The following is a 27,887-nucleotide window of genomic DNA, read 5'->3' as shown; positions in this document are numbered from 1 at the left end:
TGGTTGAATTGGTTATTACGGGACAGATTTACTGAAATGGATAAAGATCAAATCTCGACGAAGTCAATACAATATCTTTCTCGTAGTGATCAACTATATTTTTTCGATTTACCTTCTTATAAGTAATCGTATGATCAACTATGTGGAATTGTTAAAGTGATAGATTCTATCTTTTACCGGATAGTTCTCTGTTATTTGTGTTTTGAATCAAAGAGAAAGAATGTTTGATTGAAGATCAAATTTTAACATATTTAAAATCGTCTGAAAAAACATACACTTACGCTATTAAAATAATGTGTTTTAATCTAAAAAACGAAACGTAAAAGTGGGAGAGAAAAAAAAAAAGAAGAATTTCAGGGAAATTTAAAAGGTCTATTAAATCGAAGTCCCTTTAGGAAATTTGCCCGCTCCCGTCCAATGCATATCTAGGTAGTTTCTTGGGTGCGCATTCAACGGTCTCTCCCGTCGCGTCTCCGTTTCCAACCCTCGTCCTCAACAAACCTACAACGGCACTTCCGAACCCAAATTTATGGCTGGCCGCGCGCTTCTCCCGGCGAAGACATCTCTGAACCTCCGCCTCGTCCCACGCCATTCCCCCCAACTCAAGCTTCAAATCCATGCTCCTCTTCCCCCATCACCGGCGATTTTCTTTTCTCCATTGCAGGATCGCAGGATGAGCGGTTTCAGTCCCCACGGAGAGGAGAGGCAAGGGGATGGCGGGACGCCTGCTGCTGTTCGTGTCTCGTTCGAGCCATGGTTTTGAGGTTTCGTTTCTTGTTCTCGTCTGCTGTTGCCTGATTTGGCGAGTTGGGATTTTGAGATGGCCTCGTCGGTTGCCCGCTTGTCCAGCGCCTCCGATGACTGGGGCGAGCGTGGCCGCCTGGCCGCTGCTGTCCTTGGCGCCTCACACGGTCGCCCGTCTTATGGCCCTGCCGGCCTCATGAAAGTCCACATTCACCAGCAGAAGAAGAGGGTGGGAGGCGACGCGCCTTCCTCCGCTTCTCCTGCAGCGGATTTGGGTCCGATCGGCAAGAAGGAGGAGCGCGGAGAGTCGAGGTCATCCGCGCGGCGGAGGGAGTCGCAGATCCTCAATAAGTGGGCGGCGCGGCAGGCGCGGGAGATGGTGACGACCATCGAGCGGGAGGCTCAACAAGCGGAGATCTCCACGATTACCACCACGGCGCGGCCCGTCTCCGCTCGCGCAGGATCAGTTCACCGCGAGGCGTCCCTGTCCGGGTTTCCTGAATCATCTTCCACCGCTTCCGCTGGCGGCGGCGGAGGCGATTTGCGGCCCAATGTACGGGCTTCGTCGTTGATTCAAATGTGGCGGGAGCTGGAGGCGGAGGCAGGGGGCACGCCCAAGCACCGGGAGGCGTTCGGCGTAGTTGGTAGTAACGCTGAGGACGCCTGCGGCGGCGGCAACAACTCCGATGTGTCGGATGAATTGGACACGTTCGGGGATTGGAGTTCGGACATGATGTCGATGGCTTCGACCGGGCCAGCGAACTCCGCATCTGCTTCTCCGCTGCACGAGAGCGAGAGGAGCCGTGTGGGGAGCATCGTCAGGATGCTGACGTCGAGCTACGGAGCGGGCACCGGTTTCGTGGCGCCGCCGAACAACGAGAACGACAGGTCGGGAAGAGAGAGCCCGGCGGCAGACAAGGCCGAGAGGCCACGTGGCAAGGTCTCGGGGCCGTCGGGGTTGATGAATTCACGGCGGCTGAGAGGGCGGGGAGAGATGGAGAGTTTTGTGGCGAGGATGGAGCAGGAACGGCGTCGGGAGCTCGTGGCGTTGGCCGACCACCATCACGTCTCGCGCTTTGCCTATCGCGGCCGTCTTCAGGTGAATTCCAACAACTACAACTCAAACCATTCAGTACATTCCTAAGAAAACTCCAAATCCTCATTTTACATCTAAATTCACACAAGAAAATTTAATTCTTTTTCTTAGAAATGTGAAGCATCATTGTTTGTGTTCTTCTGATGGATTTCATTTTAGTTGCAATGTGTTGCTTGGCTAACAATTTCTAAGTTCTTGAAATGTTTATGTCTCAAATGACCATTTGAATTATTCTCAATAGGAGTAACCTTGATAAAGTATTCATGATTCAAAGAAGTAAGCACTCCTCTAGAGAACAATTTCTGATGTTTTTTCATAATTTCTTGTAGTCAATGCTAAAGCTCAGATCTTTCGAACGGCGAGTGGCGATACAGGATCAAATGCGAGCCCCCTCAAGAAGATTCGAATCAGATAAAATGCAAAATGGATCCACAATCTCAGTTATCAGGTACTACAAAACATTGTGGAATACAGGGAACTAGAGACTCCTCCCTTAGTTCTGCATTACTTAGCACAACCTTCTAAAGAGGCTTAAGTTTCAACTAATGGGTTCCCCACCTAAGAACTTTAGCATTGTGGTTTGAATTTAGGTCTTTCCTTGAACTTTCACATTGATACTGGAGTCAATAGAGATTACAAGCTGATCTTGCTTAGATGTCTAGATTGCAAACAACTTGGATTTTGATGCATTTGAATTATTTGATGTACCTAAACCTTAAAGATTTGTTAAAAAAAATCCACTTGAAAATTATCTTGAGAGACATAATTTGTAATGTTTTTTTTTCCACTTTCCTTCATATATGTGACATGCTTGATACCAGGGAACGATTTAACCATAGAAGACAATGTTCTGGTAGCAAAAGGACATTTGTGGAGAGCTCAAGCAGTGTCCATATTCAGTTCCCAGCCATGACTGAAAGCACAGAGTTTCCAATAAGTGTGGATGTCCAGTTCCCTGTAAATGCTGAAAGTTCAGATACAAGCATACATGTTCAATTTCCCATGGATGCAGAAGGTTCAGTCCATGCTTCTCCTACCGACCAGTTTCCTTGCAATAAACATCAGTTGCAAGAAATAGATTCCCCAAGAGATTCAACGAGCATTCCGATGGAAGCCTGCTCACCTATGCCTAAGCACAATGAACCACTACAGGATGAAAACCACAAGATTGATGGTTCTTGGGATGACAGAAATTTGTGGGTGGACAACCTTGATTGGCAAAGGCCGCCTGACTCGCTGCCATCCAATGGGTGGGAAAGTGAGGTTGCTGTCGAAGACATGGAAACATCACCGCGGCAAGGTATTGGCAACTGGATTGGTGATCAACATTCGGATTCATGGAGATGGAGCATAAGACGAAAACCTCAGTGTTATGACTGGTTTGAGCACTTCTCAGATAATGTTGAAATAAGGGATCTCCTTGAGAGGTATATCCTGTTTCCTTCTTACATTTTTATTTTTAGTGAATGGCTTCCTTCTTGCATCATCTGTAGATAAAGCTTCACTAATCATTTAGTGTGTTTCATGCTTGATTATTTCTTGTAAATTCAATTCTCTTTTCTCTCCACTATGCATTTTGAACAGGGTTTCCTTGTGAATTCCAAACAATGTATGCATTGATTCATAACACAAATTAGTCAATATATTCCACCTGCAAGAATCCTCCTGACAATGGGATTAAGAAACATATATTTTTAGTTTTTCAATTTCCATGTATTTTAAATTCTTGGTTTGAGTTCAGATCTTTATGCACTTATGCATCACTTTCATTTGCTTTGCAGAAAAAGGGTCTCTACTTCCCTTGCGAGTGACTTTTGCAATAAGATGAACCAGTTGATGTTGTCGTTTATACAACGAAGAGATCAGTATTGCTCAGATGAAAATTTTGCAGAAAACAACATGGATTATCCATTCTGGCAACAAAGTATTGTATACCAAAATGCCGAGCCCATTGAATCAGACTCATCGTCAATGGTACCTCTACATTATTACAACTTGCAAACCCCAGAAAAATGGCAGAATGCTTCATTAACAGGCCAATCATCTCAAAATGTGGTAACATGTCTTACATCTTTGCACTCCCATTTCCATGAAAAATCTTGGTTCATATGACACACTATTTGTCTGCAACATAATAGGACAGGGAAGCCTTGAATGACATGAGAAGTGAGATGACTCAAATTCATGAAGAAATCGGTGAACTGAGGCTAATGGTTCAGAATTGCATGGAGTGGCAGGACAAGCTTCGACAGTCAATCAAACAGGACATTTTGGATGCAATCAACCAATCATCAGGTATTTCTAATATTCCTCTCATGAAACTCAATTTAATTGTTTATCCTTCTGCTGAATTCCACGATGCTTCAACTGGAACAGCAAATTCCTCTCGCAATTTCAAATCTAAATCTGGAAGAAGAGACACCTGCAGAATTTGCTGCCAAATGCAAGTTGACTGCCTACTTTACAGGTACATCACAACAAACCCTGCTGCATTTGCTGTCTGATGTCTATCTTCAATTAGTCTGTGACAATTCTCAGAAAAATTCTTTGTTTTCTGTCACCTGCAGGTGTGGCCATATGTGTACCTGTTTCAATTGTGCTCATCAGCTGCAATGGAGCAGCGCCAAATGCCCAATCTGTCAATCCCCAATCATCGACGTCGTTCGGACGATTCCCAATTCATGAAAAACAATCTCAACTATCAACTTGAAACTGACACCCAAGTAAAAAAAGAAAAAAACTCTCAGATTTTGTTTGCTGAACTTGCATGACCTTAAGTTTGTAAAACTAAAAGCCTTAGCCAGTCTCCACTTTCTCTGACCATTGTAAGTAATCTTCTGTCTTCACTACTGAAACCATGTCGATACAATAACAGGAAAAGGTTTCGACTATTTGAGATGGATGATGTAAAATTTATTCCCCATTTAACTTTATATAAGGTTGCATTACAAGAAACTAGCTCAATACTGTTTGCTATTCCTGCAGAATGTACATAAAATGTATTGGATCGCCAAGGAACAAAAAACCTTGAACAAGTGAGGTTAATTGCTAAATTGGCTTGAAGTTTAGTATGTGACATAAAGATGGTCAAGGATGTAAGTTGTGAAAAATGTGTACAATGGTTTCTGCATTTTTGTACCACAGCATTGCATTTATGTTCAAGTGGGAGATTATTGTTTACTATTGATGAAGTTATAAATAAACTATTTATTTCAGAATCATATTCAAGGTAGGATTTAAGGAAGGGAGTTTTGGTACCACAGTGAAATTATTATCATTTTGAGATTGAGTTCAAATTGTGAATATAGTTATAATAAAATGTAAGATTATGCACAATAAATTCAATCTTTTGAGATTGGCATTGGATAGGAGTTTTGTGAATTGGATTATCTTTTATTCTTCTTTACTAAAGATAGAATCTGTCATCCTATCACCCTCACACGATCAGTCTTACGATCATCTGCGAGAAAGTAAATCAAGAAATTACAATTTGTCAAAGAACATTGTCTCGACTTCGTCGATTACTGAGATTTGACCGTTGTTTATTTTAGTAAGTCTGCTCCGTCGTAATTATCATTTATTCGGTTGTAAAAGGTGATAATGCACACCTCATATTTTCCTTTATTGCCCATCCCAAGACCTTAGAGCATCCGCAACGCGCTGTTAATCGGGCGTTAATAGCAGACGTGGAGGAGCGAAGGAAGGACGTGGAAGAGTGAGGGAGGAGTGAGAGAGGAGTGAGGTATTGAACGCGTTCAGAACTCTACGTAGAGGCTGCATAGTGTGAGTGGTGGTCGACCACCATATGGTGATCGACCACTGGTCGACCACCACTCAACCACGTGTTAGTGAACCCAATCGACTACTGGTTAAAGGCGTTATAACGCCACGAGCGTTGCGGATGCTCTTAGACCTTCCAAAAGCATGCATTGTGGGATGGAGGAAGAAGAGTAGCGAGTCGAGGCAAGGATGGCGACAGCAAGAGGGCTGTCGCCGCCATTGGGGCAGATTTCGGCCGTTGATCTTCTCGTTGCCGATGCAGTTCCAAACCCTAAAGATCTCCTTGCAGGTGTGGTCGCAGCGGGAGGGGACGGCACCAGGATCCAAGATCCGTCCGAGTAGTTCCGGCGGCGGCGGCGCCCGCCAGAGTGTCCTCACAGGGGGTGATCGAGGGCCTCGACGCGGAATAGATAATGGCGATGAGCGGGAGGAAGGAGACGAGGGAAGAAGGAAGACGGCGCAGCAAAGCCGAAGCTTCTCTTCGCCGTGGCTTTCGCCGCCATTTGGCGTGAATACAGCAGTGATTCGGCTCGAAGAGGTAAATTTAGAGTTAATTGATTTTTTTTTCAAATAATATATATTTTATTTACAGATTTAAAAATTGTAACATTAACTTTTTTTTATTGTTTTCATTTTAAAGTCCACTACTTTATTTGTTGCTGATTTTACAAAACAAACACAGCCAAATTGGGAAATCAATTTAATAACTTAATAAATGTAATCAAAATTTCAGTTGACAGCATGAAAAATCTAGGACAAAAGTAGACAAGACAAAAGAATCGTCAAATACATATTTTATATTAATTTTTTATATAAAAAAGATATTCATAAAATGATATAATTATTTTTAATATTATTTATCTTTCGTCTAAATTTTAAATTGATTGGGCGTATTATAGTAATTATGATTTTGTAATTGCTATAAATGTATAGTAAAATTATAACCGTTATGATTTCGTAACTGCTACCATATAAAAAAAAATTGAATAAAAGTTAAAATAAGATCTCTCTTTATTCGAATTGTTCAAAGCTTTTGAAAAAGATTTAAAAGATAATTTTTGAACTTGAAACTTGACTGTTATGAGTTTTATCTTGTAATCAGTTGTAGATTTTTGAACAAGTTTTGATTTGATATATTGTGTGTCTAGTGGTTCAACCCAATAGCGGAGCTAGAATTGTCCATTTACTCGGGCTGATCTATGCCTCAAGCTATTTTTCTTTCTTTTGCCGTTGATTCCCTAGACTCCTTTCCTTTTTCCCATTATCGATTCTCTTAACATTCCTTTTCTCAATGTCATGGGTTGTGGTTGACCCCCGAGCTAAAGCCTGGGTAAATCAAGGAGTGGCTCTTCAATCCGAGTCAAAAATTATAACTTCTAAAATTTTAGAATTTAATATTTACATTAAAAACAACTATTGTAGCAATTATGATTTCGTAATTGTTATAATATGAATATTAAATCCTAAATTTTAAAAGGTCATAATTTTTTATTTGGATTGAATCACGAGACACATAATATATCAAATTAAAATTCATTCAAAAATATACAATTGATTATAGAAAAGAACTCATAATGGTTAGATTTTAAATAAAAAAATATCATTTAAAGCCTTTGTCGAAAGCTCCAAATAATATTTTCATATTATTGCAACTATTTACAAGGATAACAACACATCTTTTTTATTTAAAAAAATAATATATGACATCCTTTAGCATATATATATATTAAATTTAGAATGATCTTATTTTCTAGCCGAAGTTGTAATTATTGTTGGTGGGAAGTAATCGTAATGCTAATAAATCAAAATCAACGAACGTCATTAATTGACCATTAGACAACTATATATATATATATATATATATATATATATATATATATATATATAATTTAGAATGATTGTAATTAGAATTTGTAATTATTTTTGGTGGGAAGTAGTCGTAATGCTAATAAATTAAAATCAACAAACGCCATTACTTGACCATTAGATACCTGATAATCCTCCAAACAGCATCCACAGCCGCCACCACCACCATTAATAATGCAAGAAAAACCAGTGATGAGACTAAACTCTTGCTGTTATTTTAGCAATAAACAAAGGGAGCAAAACCAAGGACTCATGGTGACTTCAATAATGGCTGGGTAGATTCTGACAAAGAATGGAGGAGCATCGAATGGAGAGGAATGAGGATCCCAATAATTTGAGAATCAATGGAAAGACAGCACTAAAATAATTGCTTAAAATTTGGAACCACTCAATTTAATATCCTGCCAATTAATCAGAAAACAAACACCACACCATCCAGCCAGCCAATGCATCTATCAGATTCCCAGGTCAAATGATGCTGCCAAAGATTATCACCAAGGAGTGAGTGGCTGTGACTTACCAGTTTCAATCCATGATTGGAGCCTCTCCAGAACAGCCATGGTGAGCTATTCCTTTCGCCCTCTTTCTGTCTTCTTCCTCTGTCACCATGGCTCATTGGGAATGCCCCCAAATCTGAGGCCACTGAACTGCAAGAAAGTAGAAGCAGAAGCAGCAGCACTAGCAGTAAGCAGGGTTTTACTTGCTGGCGACATTGACTCGCTTCCTCAGTGAACACACAGTTACTGCACATCGAAGACTCCACAGCTAGCCAAGCTGACCTTCCTCGTTTGTAGCTCATCTTCACCTTCTTCGTCTTCCTACGAGAACAGAGAAAGGAACAATTTTTATGAGATATTGATGGGGAGAGATGAATCTCAGTGAACTGAATAGGGGAAAAGGCTGACCTTTTTTATGAGATGTGTTGGATTTTTTCGTTTTCTTTGGGGTGGTCGGCGGGCTGCCAGGCGGAGGCGGTGAGCAGGGAGAGGTCCTTCCAGCCGAGCTTCAAGCAGCCGTTCTCCTCGACGAGGGTATAGCCTTTCCATGGGTACATGGTGAGGAGGAGGTTGGCCTGGGCCGCAGGGCTGCCGGCCAGCGAGACGCGGCGGAAGCCGACTTTGCTCAGCTCGTCGCCCCACCGCTCCACCTTCACCTCGCCTGTCCTCTTTGGGCCGCCCACCGCCACGATGTTGCGGATCTCGACCGCGAGGAGCTGGCGCTCGACGGCGTGTCGCTCGGCGCTCTCCGGAGCGGTTCCGTCGCCGAGGGCGTCGAAGAGGGCCGAGTAGTAATGCAGCGCCTCGACGAAGCGGCCGAGGAAGCCGCCGCGGTGGCAGAGGTCCTGCTCGACGATGGTGATCAGCTTGGGGCGGAGCTCCTTGAGGAAGTGAACCGTGGCGGTGTCGGAGCCGGTCACGTCGTAGAGGCAATGGTGCATCCAGTGGACGACGGTGGCCTCGCGGTGGTGGCGGGGGGCGAGGAGGGCGGCGGCTGAATTGGCGAGGTGGCCGATCTTACCCTCCAAGGGGCGGAACTCGAAGGGGATGCCAAGCGCCTCGGCGAAATCGGAGAGTCGGCGGCCGGTGGCCTCAAGGAGCTCGATGGAGGATCCAACGCCGGTGAGGCGAAGGGAACGGAGCTTAATGTCGGATCGGGAGGCGAGGATGTGGAAGAGGCCCGGCCACTGGAGTCCCTGCATAATATCAAGGTCGATGACGTGGACGCTGTCCTCGCCGGCGAGGGCTTCGAAGATGGCTTGGTTGGCGGTGAAGTGGGAGAACTTGACGAGGGGAGAGATGGCGTTGTAGTAGTTGAAGGCGTGCGAGATGCGGCGCTGCGTGGTGGCCGCTGCGGCAGCGAGCGGGGAGTAAGCGCCAAGGACGGAGCTGACGATGCGAGCGCGGAGGGCGTCGGCGAAGTAGGCGGCGACGCGCTCGGGGGAGGAGCCGAAAGGGGAGGCGAGCTCGGAGATCTCGGGCAGGAGATCGCGCGCCTCGGCGAGCTGGTCGGCGGCCACCGCCTCGGCGCAGCGGAGGAGGAGGCCGAGGAGGCGGAGTCCGCGGGATTCCTCTCCAAGGACGCCGCCGTCCGAGGCCGACTCCTCGGCGGCGGCGGGAGGCTCCGCCTCCGGTTGCTGGAGGAGCTTCTTGGCGGCGCGGTCGTCGTCGAGGTCGGAGGGGGGCGTGGCGGCGCCAGCGACGGTGGAGGAGGAGGACGAAGGCTCGCGTCCTGGGCGCTTGGGTCTTATGGAGGAGGAGGAGGAGGCGGCGGCGGCGGCGACATCATCGAGGGAGGGGCGGCGCGGGCGGAGGCTGTGAAGCATCGGGGCGGAGCGATCAAAACGGCACGGGACTGCGATTGTAGCGGAATGAGAGAGTTCATAGCAGTGCGATTTATATTGAAATTCGAAGGAGAAGAAGAAGAAGAAGAAGAAGAAGGATGTTGTTACGGTGTCAAATCGGGTGGGGGATGTTGTTAGTAGTAGCGGCCGTTCCGGCTGCGCTGTCCTCGTCCTTTTTCTCGTTTTCTTCTGTCGCTTCATATGAATTTTATTTTATTTTATTTTTACTTATTTTATTTTATTATAATTTATTATTCCTGTCAAAAGATTTTTTTTGCTTTTATATAAAATCTAACACATCCCCTAAAATCCCCTCCTTCATAATTGATTGAATGATTGATTGCACTCTCCTTGCTAATATTAAAATACTTTTAATTATTACAGCGTATTTATAAAAATTTTTTTTTAAATGGGGATCACAATCAAAGGATGTTGGACATCTGGGTTGGATATTACGTGCGCTTTCCGATTTACCCTGATGACCAGTGGAAAACTTCCGTGGGATCGAGCTCGATCACCCTCAGGGATTGAGTCAATGCGACTAACTGGGATTATCATTTTTAGATATTGTCCCTGGGGCCATGGTGCTGCGGTAGGACATCCAAGTTGTCACCCAGGCACCCACGGTTTGATCCTCCAGCTACGGCGTATTTGTAGAAATTTTCTTCCAAATGGGGATCGCAATCAAAGAATGTTGGACATCTGGGTTGGCCGCTGTGTGCGCTTCCCGATTTACTCTAGTAACCGGTGAAAAACTTCCATGGGACCGAGCCGGTCACCTCAGGGATTGAGTCAATACGACTAATTGGATTATCATTTTTTTTAAAATACTTTTAATTAGGAATGTATTCGAACACTTTTAATCAAAACTGAAACAAAAAAACAAATAATGAAAATAAAAAACTTTTTTTTATTATTTTATCAAATATTTAATTGTAGATAAATTGAGTCTATTTTACATGGCGGGGAGCTTTTTGGCTTTTATAAGGGAATTGGATTATGCAGACGTGTTCATGTTGGATGGGGTTACAATGATTTGAAAAATGGACCTACAATCCAGGCTGGTCTGACCCAGCCCGGCCCACCATTGGATCCAACATCAATCACTAATTGCCAATGTCCCGGGCCATTATTTCCTTCCATCACTAATTGTAATTATGAGTTAAACCCCCTCATTACTTACATGGTCCACCTAATATAGTCTAATTATAATTATACACCTTTGTCCACGTAATATAATCTAATCTAATACAACAACACCAATTAATCAAATCTTATCCCCTTAATTAAAATTGATTATATAGATTCTTTTACATCAATAGCCTTTATTCTTTATTATATTATCATTTATATTTAAATAAATTTTATTTTATTTCTCTAATATAAATAAAAAAATAACATATTCCTACAATACCTCTTTTCTTTAGATTGATTCATCTGCTTGATCAAAATTAATATACTTGTGAAATCCTCCTTAATGTATTTATGTCCTCAAATTTGAATTCAATAACGTAAATGGATAGCAAAAAAAAATTTTTAACTTATAAAGACTAATAAAATTTTCCACAAACTTATTATAAAATTTAGGATAATGATATTCACTAACACCACTAATATGTTCTTATAACTCCCGTTGTTTGAAAATATCAAACTTTTAAATTTTTGAATAGTGTATGTTTATCAATTAATTTCATCTAAAATTGACTGATAAACCTAGAGAATTTTAAATTACTTCAAACAAAACCACTATACTTCCCAAAATTTTCTTAATATATCTATGCTCTCATATTTGAATTCGATGGTGTAAATTGAGAACAATGAATGATAGAGTATAAATTTAAATATATACTCTTAATTTAATTTACTATTTTCAATTTACGCTATCGAATATACATCCTAAAGCATAAATACATTAAAGAGATTTTCAAAAATACATTGAAGTTGATTTAGAGTAATTCAGATTTCTCTAGGTCCTAACTGATAGACCTATAGAGAAAGAGGAAGGATATTTTGAAAATATGGTACATGATTTGGGTATTACGAAAATTGAGTACATAATTTAAGTAATGCTGAAACAAACTTACGTGATTTAGTAAAATATCGAATAAAAAAAATACTACTCTTAAAACCAAATTTGACTCGAAATGAAATGAAAATGAAAATCCATTTTCATGGTGTTCTTTCATAAACAATTAATTTGCATTTCAGTATTGTGCCAAATATAATATAACCTAATTTAACATAAATGCATTCATAAAATGGCTGGGGCTAACAAGGGCTGTTGGTTGCTTGATACCTGAGTATTCGTGTTCCATGTTTCTCTTGGATCTTCATGTTGGCCAGCGTCAGGAGGTGCTCCCTTAGCCTTGGCCCAAATGAACAAGTAAAGGCCAACAATAACCATCGTCATGCCTGTCAAGCTGTCCAGTGTGTGCCAGAAACATCACATTTCTTTCAAGAAATGTTATATGGGAGGGAAAAAGTTAAGAAAACAATCGAACTGCACAGTCAAATGTAGAAGAGGAAAATGAGAAACATTTCTTCAAGTTGTTTGGAGCTTGTTCATACTTTTATTACTCCTCTATCTTGGGAGTGTTGAATAGGCACAGCTGCTTGGCTCGACAAACTCGATTCAACTTGCACCCAAAACATGCTCAGCATAACTAGGCAAATCCAACTTCCACAAAAAAAAAATGTCCAAAAGTTGACAAGAAGCCTCTTTGAATCAACTGTGCATGGTATTGTTTTGATTAGAGTACTTTTTCTAGTTGACTAGAGATGTTTCCCTCAACTTTTAAGGTGAGCTTGATCCAACCAGATAAAAAAAATCCAAACTACAACTAAGAAAGTATAGAAATGCTCATCCAAGAAGTTTAGTTTGCTACTTATTATGTGCTTGTACCTTGTGCATTAACTCTAGAGGGCAATGGAATGAAATGGAACTCTGATGAGAATGAAATGACAAGTAGAATGCGTCATTTCATTTCTATTTTTTGGCTGCATTAGTAGAAAAGTATAAGTGAAATGATCTGTTTCATTCCTTTATCTGGTTGTATCAAAGAAAAAGACAAACAAGTGAAATAACAAACGAAATGCTTCATCTTTAAAGTTTTTTACCTGCTCCAGGTGAGCTGTTCATGCAGTAGCAAAGGCTCAAGAATGGCAACTATCACTGTAGCCAGGGGATTGAAAGCTGCAACATAGACTGCACCCTTTTCCTTCACACAAATTATTATAATGAATCTTTCTACACCCATGCAAATTCCCTGCAAAGGGATAAAATTTTTTGCACAATTTGATCCCCATCAGCTAATAAAGATGCAGAAAGCAAAAGAGAAAGCTAAGTGAGATATTTACACTGTAAACTATGAGGAAGAGCTGCATGTTCCACTGCAATTTTAGGGCTGAGGGCTTCTCCAATATGAGTGAAACAACTGCACACTGAAAGAGGCCCATCAAGCTGATCAGGAACGTGAGGGAGAGTTTACAAGGGTATTCTTCAATTATTGTTCCCTGTGAACATTCAGTATCCAAATAATCATCCTCTGAGGTTTGTCAAGTATGAGTAGGTTGAAATGAATTAGACGTCGTGCAAAATGTAACCTGAAAGGTTCTTCATCTTTACAGATAACCAAAAATATTATACATTCAGATCATTATTGACTATGAAAACAATTTCTAAGGTCTTTACTAACTTGATAAGGATGGAACTGCAGATGTTTTCCTTGCTTAGGGTGGTGAACTTTAATCATTTTCTCTCTACCTTGATTTTTTTGAAATCATTCATTGCATCCTCATTACCATCTAGATGGCCAGATGTATTTTTACCCAAAGAAGCCTCTTCATGATTTTTGTTACAATTTCACATAGTTCCTTCATTTGGACGGCAACTTAAGACAGATGATTTCCATGGCAGAGAAATATACACAATCCCAGGGAGTTTGGGATTACTTTTATCTCCATGATTCATTATACAACTTACCTAAATAATTTTAATTTTAACTCTTGTATATTTACTTGTTGTTTGGGATCTCGATTAAGTGCTTCTTTAATGAAATTAGTTTCTTCCGAAGAATGTTGTCTGTTCTCTCATAACAAGTATTTTATAGAAATTCCTAGATGGTAGATGTAGCTCATCATAACTACACCTTGATACTGTGGATTTTGTCTAAACCAACATAATACAAGATCATAATAGAAAGATTATATTATGTCACTATTGCCTAGTAGGAGTTTTGCTTTAATAACAAATAAGCATTCACAACGTTTCTTGTCATACGACTCGAAATGAAACGTCAAGAATGATAACCTTTAAGCAATCCATTTAAAGAAATATTAAACCAAATTAAAATCTTATTAATTAGAAATTTTAAACATAAAGAAAGTTTGAACCTGGTAAAGTAGAAAAGCTGAGTAGGAGGAACACCCAATGATGGTAATAAAGGCTCCCAATATGAAGAGACCACCACTTTGCCCAAGGAATTTGAGCACTGGCGACAAGGGAAATGATTCCATGTTTAATCCTAATTGTTGTAGATGTTGGATTTCATAATGGCCCTTGAAGAAGGTCATCACCATTGCCCCTCCCAATCCTAGCATTATGCCAAGGATCATAGCTTGCCCAGCCCTTTTCATTATATTTAATTCCTCCAATCTAATCAATCATACTAGTAATTAGTGAAACACACATCAAATTGAGGAACTTAACTACTACATAAGGCACTTGCTTGGAGATTTCCATAAGGAACCTCATACAAAGTCATGCGATGCATAAGGGACTTGATGAATCCACTCAGATTGCCTAGATCGAATGATTTTGCAAGGAACCTTAACAGGAAATCACTGTGCAAGCTCCATGCACAATAGTTATGCTCCAAATTGAGGCATTAAATTTTAATTGCATAGTCACCTGAGGAGATAGGCTAGCAAGAAAGTAATTGAAGGTATGAGATTGTTCATAGTGCCAACAAAGATGGAGGAAGTGAGTGCGTTACCAGCATTATGCAACATTTGATTCAACGTTACTCTACAAAATGCATATGAAATTAAAAATAGATAAATCAACAACTTACTTGTGAATAAAATGGATTGCAATTTCAAGCATTAAAATAAAATTGAGCATTAAACACTAACAACATATTGAATTAAGAGTCTATTCATTTCCAAATAATTAGTCATTTGACACGGGGATATTTTCCTAATATATAAATATAATGAACTACTGTACATACTAATTAACACATTCCAAAATGACTAGCCACTTAAAGGGAAACACCTTTCTAATATATAGACATAATGGATCACCAAATTCGTGCAGAACTAATGGGCTTAGAATATCCTAGCTTTAATACTACCTCCTTATGTTTGTTATATCTTAGAGGTACCTGCCTAGTTGCAATACCATGTTCATGTTGAACCAAGATAGAGCTTATTTCATCCTTAAAAAATCTAGTCATTAAGGAATGTGATATGCTTCACTTTAATTCAACACAATATTATTTCTAGAAATAATATATTTGTCTCTATTAATAGAGGTATGGAAGTGCGTAAGGAAATAGGGTATTAAATGACTTTTGAAATTATTCAACCTAATATTGAAAATGAAGGAAATGTGTGATGAGCGAAGGATAAGTATTTTAGTTCACTTGTATAAAAACAAAGGAGATGTAAAAATTATGTGAATTACAGGGACATTAAACTAATTAGTCATACCATGATACTTTATAAAAGAGGGATAGAAAAAGATTAAAGAAATAGATCGAGTTAATCAAAAATCAATTTGGAAATATGTTTAAAACGTTGATGATAGAAGTTACACATTTTCTTAGACAATTGATTGAAAGGGAAAAAGAAGCAAAACTTGCACATGTTGTTTGTTGACTTAGAAAAAACTTATGATAGAATTCCAAGAGAAATTATATGGAGAATTCTAAAAAAGAAAGGTGTTAGCATAATATATATTGAAACAATTAAAAATATGTATTTAGAAGGTAATAACAAGAATGAAAACTACAAGCATATTAGCTGAAATATTTCTTATAAAAATAGGCTACATTAAGGATCAACTTTAAGTTCATATTTTTTTTACACTAGTTATGTTATAGATGAGCTCACTGGACACATTCAAGATATATTACTATGGTGCATGTTGCTTGCATATGATATTGGTTCGACCGATGAGACACATGAAAGTAAATACTAAACTCAAATCTTAGCAGGAGACACTGGAAGTTAAAGGGTTTAGTAGGTTAAAAATAGAATATATATATGTTCTTTAAGTTTAGTAGTAGTAGTCGTAACAAGACAATTGTTAAAATAGAAAATGACGAATTATTTGTAACTGAAAGTTTTAAGTATCTAGATTGTTTTTGTAAAAGGATAGAAAGGTTGATAAAGGCATTTATATAAGATATACGCAGAATGGTTGAAATGGAGGAGGATCGACAAGTGTTCTTTGTGATCATAAGATACCTCTAAAGCATAAAGGAAAATTTTACAAAATGGTAAGTAAACCTACTACGTTATATATAGCTGACTGTTGAGTTATTAAGCAAAAGATGAGAATGAACAAGATGGTATATGAGAATGAACAAGATAAGAAATGAGAACATTAAAGAAAAAATGAATATTGTACCTATTGAGGGAAAACTCTAAGAGACACATTTAAGATGGTATGAATATATATTTAGGTGACCAATAAATTGTTAGTATCAACCCTAAGAGCCAATTATAAGATGATTGATTTGGGACTTTCATATAATATTTTAATAAAAATTAATATTTTGTATTTATTATATTTACTTTAAAATCTGTGCAAATTTGAATACATATAATAATGCCCTAGAGTGAGAGGTTTAGTTCTAAGCATATCAATTATTTGAATTGATTGTAAGAGACTATAGATACTACTCTTAATTATTCTTAATTAAGTACTAATATACAAGGACAATATTAATGCATTAAGATTAACATGTAAGTTAACTGATTACTTAATCTTACACGTCATAGATATGAAATATCAAATTAACATATAAGTATATATTAGAGAATATGTACTAGATGACCTATTATAAGAATGTTTCATAAATTGTTATACGAGTGTCATAAACATAGTGTGATTTTGTTATATAATAAAACGAGAAAAAACCTCTTAAAAAAGGGCCCATAAATAATTAAAACTTAGATGCATCTTGAATTTAGAGAAAGCCTACTATCAATGAACACAATCCACGCGAGTAGGAAGATCTACTTGGCACTTAACACTCACGCCAATAACGCAAGTAGAAAGATCTGCTTCACATTCTTCCACCGAACGCAAGGCCTGTTCCTTCTGCCACCCAATTCAGGAACACAATCTCAGTAATCTATACAAAACAGATCCATTAAAGGGATTTTATTTCTATGAAAAATACCGAGTTGAAATAAACCCAGAAAAAAAGGGTAAAGGAAAAAAAGAAAATAAATGAAAAAGAAAAGGAGGAAACCTAAACCTATTGAGGTAGCAAACAAAAGGGGCGATGGCGACGGTTGAAATCATCTGGCGGTACAAGACGAAGGCGTAGAAGCTCATGCCGTGGGTGAAGAGGTAGCGAGAGAGAAGCAACATGTTGGCGAGGATCGCCTGCGTCAAAACCATTCCGGCGACCGCACCGTACTCCTTCACACTTGCCATGCTTCCACTAACTGCTTGCTCTGCCCCTTCTATCCTTCAATAGCTTGACTTTATGTACAACGATTGATGCAATAAAAAAAAAACCATTCCAAGAACGGAAATCTATAAATTCCTTAAAAAAGATTTATTAGGACGCAACCATTCTACATTATAGATAATTAAATTTTAAAATACAATTTTGGATTGTAATCCAAATACATAAGATGTTTATATATATAAAAAAAAAGAAAATGGATTAAGACCGTACTGTCGTTATCTCATCTTCTTATCATTTATTATACTATAGTCGTTATCATTCTTATCTTGGTTGTCAATTTTCCTACGTCATTTATTATATTCATCCTCATTAAAAAAAATCAAATATCTTATATATTACCATCCTTCAACAAAATATATTAAAATTAACATAATATTCTAAATATATATATATATATATATATAATTTAACAAAAAATAAAATAACCATAAAAAATCATATTTATTTTTTATTCTTAATCATCAGTAAAATAAAAATAATAATTAATATATATATATATATATTATTTAATCAAATATTTAAATTGAATATTATAAAATTTTATCAAACCTAAAATTTTCATACCTAATTACTCAAGAATTCAAGAAATCTCTTCCTACTCTTCTATTGGAGTCGGAAACCAAATCCTCATGAATTTAAAGAAAATTATCATCCCTAACACAGACACTGATAAAATAAAATATAATTCATACCAAAAATATATATATTTGATTTTGATCCTCCTACCGTTATATCTCATTAAGAGCATTTCTTTTGATCCAACAGGGATGAATCAACACCATGTTTCCTGGAACACTTTAATCTGAACACTACAATACTCAACTTCTATTTAGATGATACAAATTGCTCCACAACATGAGCAACATTCAAACTTTAAGCTGACAGCAATTACTAAAAGAGATGAGTCCACATTCGGTTTCCTGCAGATTGGGGAAAAAACTTTGGAGGATGCAGACAGATCATTGTTCCTGGGCTGCTGTCTCTGCGGTGGCGATCTCTGAATCGAGCACAGACATTAGTTGCTCACCTACATGCTGTGCGACCGAAATCATGTCGAGAACGACACTCGGGTCCAAGCTGGAACCGCCACGCTTCGTCAGTCCACAGATATGTCCATGCCGATTCACAGAGATGGACATCGCGGAGCTCATTTGAGACTCCTCTTCCAAAGTCGCATCGACGATGTAGTGGCGATCGACCTGAAAACACATCAATTGTAATAGCTTGCAATCAACCAATGCCCCTTTCCAACTGGGCAAGGGGATAGGTGTAAACTTGAACTTAACATATGACAGTTATTTCGGTTACCTTAGTCAGGGTAACTATAACAGGGACTCCGGTAGTGTCAAACTGCAAGAACTCTTCATCGCTGAGATCGACATCTGGTTGGTCATTTGGCGAAGGTCCAAGAATGACAGTGACCTTTGGGATACCTGTATTACTTAAAGCTGCCTGGTACAAAACCATAAATGATGAGAATAGATGCCTAAAAGGATACAAAGGAGTGACGATAACCTTACAACATTACATATAATAAAAGACCTAATTTGCATCATTGAGACCAAAATTCTTTCCAATAATTTATTTTGCTCAGACTGAGAATACCAAAAAAGTTCCATTTACTTCCATCACAATAAAGGTCAACTAGCACATTGAAAGAATTGGGCTGTGAATTCTCAATTTTGATATCTTTCACAGAAGGGAGTATGATCAATGACCATTATCAATCAGAAAACAACTAGGCACAGAAGAAAGCATGTAAAAGTACATTATATTTGATATTGATCTAGACACCATACAATCTGGAGATAACAAAAAAGAAGGTAGAAACTTAAATGAGCACCGGATAAGATGCTAGGATTAAGGAAATCAGGATTTGCTGGCTCCAGTACAAAGATTGATTACCTTGATTGCAGCGCCTAATGCATCAAGTAGATTTCCATCTGAACTGACAACTAGGCCATCAATGTACAAATCCCAGCACACCTTACCCTCGACAATGACAAGGGATGAGAGATCGATTCCAGCCCCTGCAACAAAGAGAAAGAGAATTTTATGCAGAGAAAGGTTTGTAGTCTAAAAGGAGGTTGATTAATTGCCAAATGAGAATTTAGACACAGCAAGTTGGTCAGGAAAAAATTCAGAAAATTTGCATGCCAAGTAAATGGTTGGAAAGCAGAAATGTCCATGAGGCATGATTCAAAGGCATAACTTTTCAAAAATAATCATGCAATGGTATGAATACAAAGATGGCAATCTCCATGATTGTAGTTAAGGGCATCATTTAGTGTGGCACGGTTACAAAAGAGAATCACAAGTAATGATCCAAGAAATAAGGAACCACTTAACTCAGAGACAAAATACAAGCATAGGAAGAGAAATTCATATGAGATTAAGTATTATAGGAGGCAAAATTATAGTTGAACAAAAGAAAGACAGCATGGCAGATAAATGAACTTTAAGTTATGATGCAAGTAAACAAATTTCCTGAAAATTTTGGGCCACATCAAAGATATGTTCAAAGCACTGATTCTCAAACAATACATTCAGAGGCAGATCATTCTGATCTAGCTCACAAAGCAAATGAACATGTATGATCTAACCTACAAAACTTGAACAACTGCAGAAGGTCAAGTATAACAGGGACTATAGGTAACCAATCCTGGATTAGAAATTGTTAATAGATTCCAACTATATAAATTTGATGATTTAGCACCTTACAATAGAGGACTTATACCAATCAAGGTAGAGGAAAAGATATCTTCAAATTGAATATAGTTCTGAGATAGAATGCTAACTACTTTGTTCCATGAACACTTCAGCACACTGAAGATGCAGGGATGCAGTTCCCACAGATAGCATTAACTTTAAGAGAGAGTACAGAGTGGTGCATCCTGTTCCTAGAATAATGTGTAATCTAGTACACATGATTTCCAATTAAATTCTTCAAGTTGGCAGCAAAAAGAAAGAAGACTAACATAAGATTGTCCCAGTGAAAGAACATATGAAAGTATTGGCATATACTGCAAAATTAAAGTGATTATGGGTTTTTTGGAACAATTGGGCGATGTATAGAAAGTAAATTCGAACAATGAAAATTGGGATTTCAGCACTTGGTAATAAAAAAACAAGAAAGACCTGCTGGCCATACTTGGTTTTGCCCATGTTTGTAGTGAAGAATACATGATGTAGATAAACATGAATCATTTTTACCACAGCTAATGTTAAAAAGGTATAAAGACAAATCACCAATTATGGATCCAAAGTAGGATTGTTATTATTGAAAATGTCATTTGGAAGGATTCAAAAATTTTGCCTATAAAGTTAATATGCACAAGAACAACTGATATGCATCCGGAGATGCATCATGCAGAATGAAAGCCACCTTTCTCCATAATACAGACAAAACAATGACTCACTCTAAGTTAGGCAATTAATGGATTTTCAACTAGTTAGCAGCAATCAAAATTACTGATATCAATAATGAACGGATACTAGAAACATACCTGCTCCGCTCTTACCACCTAGTAAACATCTCTGAAGAGCAACTGAGAGTTCTGAAGACAGTTCTTCACCTCCCCTTCCCTGACATAGTTTTAAAATAAATAAATTTCTACTGGAATTACAAAATAAATCAATTTGTACCAAAAATTTACTACCAGGAACAAAAATCTTCCATTTCCCTGATAGCTACAGATACTTCATGTAAGGCAAATTTAAAAATTAAAGCAGAAAAAAAAAGCCTCGTCTTCCATTTTGGGCATTGTAGTAGGACTATTAAAAGCATAAACCGATAATATATCAGTTCTATTGACCTTTGTCTGAAGAATTATGTACATCATTCATCAAGGTTCCACATAGTCATATACTTTTGCTTCTCATCCCCATTCTCAGTAATAGTTCCTATTTTGTCTGTTTAGGTATGAATTTGACCAAAAGCCAGCTGATTCTTTTGGTTCTTTTCTCAGTACTCAACAAATAAGCCATTGTACAAGTAGGGATGGCCACTTGATATACTCTTGTAGCGACTTAACTGAACCGAACCCATTCACTCGACATAATAGAGCATATAGGGGAAATTTTGAAACTTCTATCCTGGAGCAGTGAGCAGTGCTGCGTTGAAACCTAATCTTCAAGTAGAAGGATATTTTTCCCATTTTCTTACATTTAACAGTTATTAATTATTATGTTATTGTGTCCTATTTTGCTTTGATATCATCGGGAGATGGGGATAAGGAAGATGATCTCACCCTCACACAATATCACGCTCCAACCCGATTCATCCCTACCATATTTTTTAAGCGACTAAATTCGATGATCACATTTACATTTTTAGGAACCTTCAATGTTCCATTGCATATGCATTCACAAACATCATACACAATGAAAAAATATGACACAAAAAACATTTACAAAGTCCAATAAGATCTCATTCTAATATACTGATAAAGTGCATTAGTTTTTCCATTACAGATAAAGATACCCCAGAAAGTTAATCTGCACGAGGAACACCATACATGACAAAACTGACCTACTAACCTCAAACATTGGCGATGCTGTCGGACTGCAGTCAACAAAAATAGCAACTTTTCCTTTATCCGGTTGAAGAGAGCTTGGCTTCCCCAATTCTGCCTGAATGACCCAAGAATATCAAGTATAAATTCACAAAAACTAGCCCATGCAAAAACTAGAAGGTTTTACTCCATGGTTATGACATAAGGGGCCCTGGTATCCAGGCCTCAGATATCAATAATATACCTTAATGCTAACAATAACATCCGTTGCTCCCAATCTAACACGTGCAGACCCATTCGCCTACACATTCAGATAAGAAACATCAGGAGTAGAGAAATGCTTATGAAGTACAACTCCTTACAAAACAGAATGGGAGAGACAATAACTACTGGAACAACAACAAAATTAAATAAAAAACTGCATTTAACCTGAGGAATGACTCCTGTCTCGATTGAGATGGGTCGGTAATGGAGTCTTTTGCGACCGTCCGTGCGGAGGTCCTGAGCAATCCCGCCATGTATGAATTGCTTCTCTCCTAGAGAAAGGCCTACCATTATCCTCTCTACAAAGAAAAAAATGAATGGTATAATAGAAGAAATGACCAAGTGGAACAGAAACCAAACTTAAAATTTCACCCTATGAAATTTTCTAAGGGTATCCTTCAGGGACAGATCCAGATAGGCTGGTGGGTTTTGGGTGTGAAAGAGATGAACTTTAATGGATTAAGTAAAAAACTTATGTAAATAATAAAAATTCAAAATAGTGAAGGCTGCCTTTCTTCCCATGCTGGGGTGTGAAAGGGGATGGGAAGAATCTGTCCTCTCTTTAAACACTTACAGCAGCAGAATGATCTTTATTGCTTCTTTATTTTCGATTGAGTTTTATTTGTTATCACATGGGATAAGATGATATCAAAGTTGAAAATAATAGCCAAGAGTATACTCGGCGAGTCAAAGGGGCATGTACCACCAGGTAAAGAATCTTGGTGGTGGAATGAGAAAGTACAAGAAAAAGTGAAGGAAAAACGAATAGCCTATAAGAAATTATATATTTGCAAGAATGAGGAAAATTTAAAAAAATATACATTAGCTAAGAAAGAGGCTAAAAAAGCAGTGAATGAAGCTAAAAATACAACTTTTGAGCAGTTATATCGAAAATTAGATACAAAAGAAGGAGAAAAAGACATTTATAAAATAGCTAAAGTGAGAGAGAGGAAGACAAAAGATGTTAGCCAAATAAGATGTATTAAAGATGAATGCAATAGGGTATTAGTAAATGATGGAGAAATAAAAGAGCGGTGGAAGAGGTATTTTCATCAACTTTTTAATGAAGGTGTAGGTGATCAGCTTAATTTAGGTAATTTAAGCAGGTCAAATGAGTATAGAAATTTAAATTTTTACCGTAGAATTCAAATTTCAGAAGTAGAACAAGCTTTAAATGGAATGAAAAATGGAAAAACCGTTGGACCAGATGATATTCCGATAGAGGTATGGAAGTGCCTAGGGAAACAAGGTATTGAATGGCTTACAAAATTATTTAACATGATATTGAAATCAAAGAAAATGCCGGATCAATGGAGAGTAAGTACTTTAATTCCCTTATATAAGAATAAGGGAGACGTACAAAATTGTGCAAATTATAGGGGCATTAAATTAATGAGTCATACTATGAAACTTTGGGAAAAAGTAATTGAAAAACGATTAAGGAAAGAGACTATGGTCACCGAAAATCAATTTGGGTTTATGCCTGGTAGGTCGACAACAGAAGCTATACATCTTCTCAGGCAACTAATTGAAAAGTATCGGGAGCAAAAGCAAGATCTACATATGGTATTTGTTGATTTAGAAAAAGCTTATGATAGAGTTCCAAGGAAAATTATATGGAGAATTCTAGAAAAGAGAGGTGTTAGTGTAGTATATATTGACCTAATTAAGGATATGTATGAGGAAGTAACAACTAGAGTGAAGACTTCAGGCGGATTGACTGAAGCATTTCCAATAAAAATAGGGTTGCATCAAGGGTCAGCTCTAAGTCCTTATCTTTTTACACTAATCCTAGATGAACTTACTGGACACATTCAAGATACCGTACCGTGGTGTATGTTATTTGCAGATGATATTGTATTGGTAGATGAGACACGTGAGGGAGTAAATGCTAAATTAGAATCTTGGCGAGAAACACTAGAAGAGAAAGGTTTTAGGCTTAGTAGAGTAAAGACAGAATATATGAAATTTAAATTTAGCAATATTGAACGTAATGAGACAAGTATTAAACTAGGAGATGATGAGTTGTCTGGAACTGAGAGTTTTAAATATTTAGGATCATTTTTGCAAGCTGATGGAGGGATAGAGAGAGATGTCTTACATAGAATACAAACAGGATGGTTGAAGTGGAGGAGGGCATCAGGTGTTTTATGTGATCGTAAAGTGCCTCTAAAACTTAAAGGAAAGTTTTATAAAACGGCAGTTAGACCTGCCATGTTATATGGCGCTGAATGTTGGGCTATGACTCGAGCACATGAGCAAAAGATGAGAGTTGCGGAGATGAGGATGTTAAGATGGATGTGTGGACATACGAAGATGGACAGAATAAGAAATGAGAGCATTAGAGAGAAAGTGGGAGTTGCATCTATTGAGGAAAAACTTCGTGAGACACGTTTAAGGTGGTACGGACATGTACTTAGACGACCGACAAATGCTCCAGTTAGGCGGTGTGAAAATATGACAAATACGCACATTAAACGAGGACGTGGTAGACCAAAAAAGACTTGGTTAGCAACAATAAAACAAGATAAAATTTATTTAAATTTAGATGATGATATAATAGGAGATAGAGCTCAATGGCGTAGAAGGATCCATATAGCCGACCCCACTTAGTGGGATAAGGCTTGGTTGTTGTTGTTGTTGTTTTATTTGTTATCAACTTGTTTAAAGTTCATCGATCTCTATCTCTTTTGAATACGTTCCATTTCGTATCACCGGTTCTATGCACTGACTCAAAATTCACTTGATTTCTTTTCGCCAGTTCTACTGTGAAAAGAATAAATTTGTTCATACTATAAGCAAACTTTGGCTTGTAAAAAATAATCAAAACAGAAGATTTGGTGTAAAAGTGAGTCCTATAAATCAAATCACATATAATCATAATTATAAAGCATCTCGAGATTGTGGAAGCATTGGAAGTGATTGAGAATCATGACAGAATGAAAAACTTCAAGAATGCATCAATCGAGATATGCGGCAGCTTCATTCAAATTTGGAGGCGGCGGTGGAGTTGAGCACGCCAACAATCGTTTGTCAGTCTATCAATGTCACGATCCGGAGGTGTTGTTCCCGTACATCGGGAGGTACCTCACTCGGTGACAATATAATAAAGAACCCCAATTGAAAATCAGCACGCCAAGTCTCTGAGCAACTCTAAAACAGCTGAACCAGGATAGTTCTAACTCTGTGCCTGCAAAACTAGACGCCAAAAATGTAGATAGTTAGCCAAAGGCTAAGTGGGTAATCAGAATAGATGTGCATGAATATACTCTTAATTAAAAAGCCAAGAAATTAGAGTGGATCAAAATTTCATATTATCATTTCAAGTTCTTGTATAATTCTCCATTGATACATAATATATATATGTCTGTATATAGTTATATATATCTCTTTATCCTTCTCTTCCTTTATTGTTATCTAAGCAAATTATATCATCACCATTATTATCTCAATATGGTTAAATATTATAAGCAATATCAACATTTATATAATTGATTAAAAAGTGCACAGTATGAGCCAATATCATCAGAGTATAATCAGATCTCATAAATCGCTAGGCTATCAACCTCCTCAGAATATACTGTCGCATACGTTATCTAACGTACGGGCTTTCTCTCTAGCCCTCACCGGTGGAAGACAAGTTAAACACTGACCGTGGCCTCTGCTCTACCACAATAATATGTGATCGGTCAGTGCTCTAGACCGAGGCTACATCACGCCACCACTCCTCAGGTGTACGGTCCAGTACTCTGGTAAAACTCTGGTATAAAGCTAGGCTTTTAATGAACACCTTTTAATATTTATTATTTTCTCTTATCTCATTTCTTGTTATATATCTTTTTCGTCGATTATCATCAGTATTACATTCTTAGTATGTATACTCATTACTTGGTCTAAACGATCATCTCGAATTAAATTACATATTGTTCATGCATTTAGATATCATAATCAGGTTTGCCAATAAAGGTAAGTATCAACAGGTAAAAGCTAAGTATCAACAGAGTAAAAGATTAACAGCAAGAACTAAAATAAATCAAGCAATGTAATGATCAGTATCAATAGGCAGAGTAAGTCAGAGTATCTGTTAAATTTTGAAAACACCCTTTCCCATTTTAATTACCCCCAGATGAATCCCATGTGTGAACAAGAAAGTAAGTTAATTATTTTTACCCTTTTATGATTTAGTTATTTTCCCTGTTTCAGTATTTTACATGTCTCTTTAATTCCCTTTTGAAAATAGGTGTACAGGTATGCATAATTCATTTTACTCAATTTATTCATGCACAAAGGTATATAAGAGTCAAAGGATAGAAAGTACCCACATTTGTGTCGACCAAGCTTCGAGTGTCAGCAGATTAGTATGCTCCACTCGAACCAGTATCTACACATAATAGTAAAATACTTCCACTAATCAGCATATTGTTTAATAAGAGTATAATACCAAATCTTAACAATACGACAACTCTTAAGTCGAATATTTGTTTCCTAATAATCGTACGTCTAGAGGTCTCTTGCAAACAAAGTAATAAGAACAAAATTGGGCTAAACTGGATTCCTATACATGAGGTGGCAAGCCAAACTCAGTAGGCAAGCACTTGGTGTGCATTAATCTCTAGCGTACAGTATGTTTCTCAAGAGATCAAGAATGGAGCAACTAACAAACCAACCCTGTATTATTCTGAACTAGCCATTTTAAGAGGAGATCAAGGTCTCCCATGGATCACTAGGTCTCTTCCCTGATAGTTTAGGTTTCCTGCTAGATGAATAAAAGAACCGGACAGATATGGAAAGCTAACCAGTTCCTATCTATAGCTTATACAGGGAAGAAGTTGCATCTTTAATACATGGGGAAGGGATGAAAGAAGGCTACTGTTGGAGTTATCGAAGAAGGAGAAAAATCTAGAAATGGAGGAGCAAGTTACCACGAGAGAGGATAGTGGCTAGGAGTATTTGCCTTTCTTCGCTGGAATGCCAAATCGCGATCAACCCGCGGCGTGCGGCGCTCACGGCAGAAGGTGGCGTTGGCAACGTCGTCGCGGCGCAGAGGCGTCGGGACCCGCGGCAATCTGCTGCTGGCTGCTGGGCGTCGCGACCAGGGCAGGAGGGTGTCGCGGCTGTGGTAGGGAAGGTGCTCGGGTGTGGAGGGAGGCGGCGGCGTGGGGAAATAGGGATTTAGGGCTAGGGGTTTTTTTTTTTTTTCCTGGCTCCTTAAATCGCCTCCTCACGATTTCTAGTCCGAGGGAGGCGGAGACCACGTCCCTCGTGAAGGAGGAGGCGAAGAGGGTGCAGCGCCGGCTTTGGGTTTAGGTTTTGTGGGAAGATGCGTTATTTTATATAGCAGAGCAATGGTTGGATAAGCTGTAGAGTGGGCTAAGTTACTATCGTGTGAGAAATAATGACTCTCCTTATGGGACATAGCTGAGTTGATTACGACGCAGTAAAATTGTAGAAGAGGATAAAAGTTCGAATCCTGACGAAGTTAGGCAATACTCTCCTGCATCGTGACCAATTACAATTTTCTGATTCACATCCTCACAAATGGTCGGAAGGCTGATCGTGTGGGACCGTTAAGA

General features: G+C 38.4%; 4 protein-coding genes across 6 annotated transcripts; 1 reads left to right on the top strand and 3 right to left on the bottom strand.

The window, feature by feature from the left end:
• The first annotated feature begins 820 nt into the window (after nucleotides 1-820).
• Nucleotides 821-4,757, top strand: LOC141846761 (uncharacterized). The gene is made up of 7 exons (XM_074734802.1): nucleotides 821-1,843; nucleotides 2,170-2,288; nucleotides 2,662-3,267; nucleotides 3,622-3,895; nucleotides 3,979-4,135; nucleotides 4,217-4,307; nucleotides 4,408-4,757. Exons 1-7 carry the CDS (start codon nucleotides 821-823, stop codon nucleotides 4,523-4,525), a joined length of 2,388 nt encoding a protein of 795 aa, XP_074590903.1. The 3' UTR covers nucleotides 4,526-4,757.
• Nucleotides 4,758-7,796: 3,039 nt separating this feature from the next.
• Nucleotides 7,797-9,860, bottom strand: LOC141845755 (scarecrow-like protein 23). Its single transcript, XM_074733757.1, has 2 exons — nucleotides 8,392-9,860; nucleotides 7,797-8,304 (listed from the first exon to the last, which is right to left on the bottom strand). Exon 1 carries the CDS (start codon nucleotides 9,807-9,809, stop codon nucleotides 8,397-8,399), a length of 1,413 nt encoding a protein of 470 aa, XP_074589858.1. The 5' UTR covers nucleotides 9,810-9,860; the 3' UTR covers nucleotides 7,797-8,304; nucleotides 8,392-8,396.
• A 2,174-nt stretch (nucleotides 9,861-12,034) lies between these two features.
• LOC141846694 (WAT1-related protein At2g37460-like) lies at nucleotides 12,035-17,575 on the bottom strand. The gene is made up of 7 exons (XM_074734727.1): nucleotides 17,318-17,575; nucleotides 17,095-17,157; nucleotides 14,737-14,853; nucleotides 14,220-14,481; nucleotides 13,185-13,340; nucleotides 12,945-13,093; nucleotides 12,035-12,247 (listed from the first exon to the last, which is right to left on the bottom strand). The coding sequence occupies exons 1-7, from the start codon at nucleotides 17,497-17,499 to the stop codon at nucleotides 12,079-12,081; spliced, it is 1,098 nt and encodes a 365-aa protein (XP_074590828.1). The 5' UTR covers nucleotides 17,500-17,575; the 3' UTR covers nucleotides 12,035-12,078.
• Nucleotides 17,576-18,211: 636 nt separating this feature from the next.
• Nucleotides 18,212-27,380, bottom strand: LOC141846647 (uncharacterized). Of its 3 annotated transcripts, XM_074734688.1 has the most exons (10): nucleotides 27,237-27,380; nucleotides 26,637-26,695; nucleotides 25,402-25,512; nucleotides 22,480-22,613; nucleotides 22,295-22,351; nucleotides 22,076-22,168; nucleotides 21,043-21,121; nucleotides 19,442-19,566; nucleotides 18,845-18,988; nucleotides 18,212-18,735 (listed from the first exon to the last, which is right to left on the bottom strand). In XM_074734688.1, exons 4-10 carry the CDS (start codon nucleotides 22,603-22,605, stop codon nucleotides 18,496-18,498), a joined length of 864 nt encoding a protein of 287 aa, XP_074590789.1. In that variant the 5' UTR covers nucleotides 22,606-22,613; nucleotides 25,402-25,512; nucleotides 26,637-26,695; nucleotides 27,237-27,380; the 3' UTR covers nucleotides 18,212-18,495. The 3 variants fall into 3 exon arrangements, with proteins under 3 accessions (XP_074590789.1, XP_074590788.1, XP_074590790.1); XM_074734687.1 differs by lacking the exon at nucleotides 25,402-25,512; XM_074734689.1 differs by lacking the exons at nucleotides 25,402-25,512; nucleotides 26,637-26,695.
• Between the last annotated feature and the right edge of the window lie 507 nt (nucleotides 27,381-27,887).

This window comes from Curcuma longa, chromosome 15 (genome assembly GCF_044706935.1).
Source record: "Curcuma longa cultivar G26 ecotype Majalengka, Jawa Barat chromosome 15, ITB_CL_G26_1.1, whole genome shotgun sequence".
Taxonomy (NCBI): domain Eukaryota; kingdom Viridiplantae; phylum Streptophyta; class Magnoliopsida; order Zingiberales; family Zingiberaceae; genus Curcuma; species Curcuma longa.
The sequence above is the reverse complement of the archived record's forward strand: the minus strand, read 5'-3'. Positions and strand labels throughout refer to the sequence as shown.

Coding starts and splice junctions, on each gene's coding strand:
- LOC141846761 (XM_074734802.1), top strand. CDS start 821: ATGGCCTCGTCGGTTGCCCGCTTGTCCAGCGCCTCCGATGACTGGGGC. Junction 1,844..2,169: donor CCTATCGCGGCCGTCTTCAG/GTGAATTCCAAC, acceptor AATTTCTTGTAG/TCAATGCTAAAGCTCAGATC. Junction 2,289..2,661: donor TCCACAATCTCAGTTATCAG/GTACTACAAAAC, acceptor GCTTGATACCAG/GGAACGATTTAACCATAGAA.
- LOC141846647 (XM_074734688.1), bottom strand. CDS start 22,605: ATGGTAGGCCTTTCTCTAGGAGAGAAGCAATTCATACATGGCGGGATT. Junction 21,122..22,075: donor CAGCATCGCCAATGTTTGAG/GTTAGTAGGTCA, acceptor AAACTATGTCAG/GGAAGGGGAGGTGAAGAACT. Junction 18,736..18,844: donor TTATAGTTACCCTGACTAAG/GTAACCGAAATA, acceptor ATGTGTTTTCAG/GTCGATCGCCACTACATCGT.
- LOC141846694 (XM_074734727.1), bottom strand. CDS start 17,499: ATGGCAAGTGTGAAGGAGTACGGTGCGGTCGCCGGAATGGTTTTGACG. Junction 13,341..14,219: donor CAGCTTTTCTACTTTACCAG/GTTCAAACTTTC, acceptor GAATGTTCACAG/GGAACAATAATTGAAGAATA. Junction 13,094..13,184: donor TCTTCCTCATAGTTTACAGT/GTAAATATCTCA, acceptor ATCCCTTTGCAG/GGAATTTGCATGGGTGTAGA.
- LOC141845755 (XM_074733757.1), bottom strand. CDS start 9,809: ATGCTTCACAGCCTCCGCCCGCGCCGCCCCTCCCTCGATGATGTCGCC.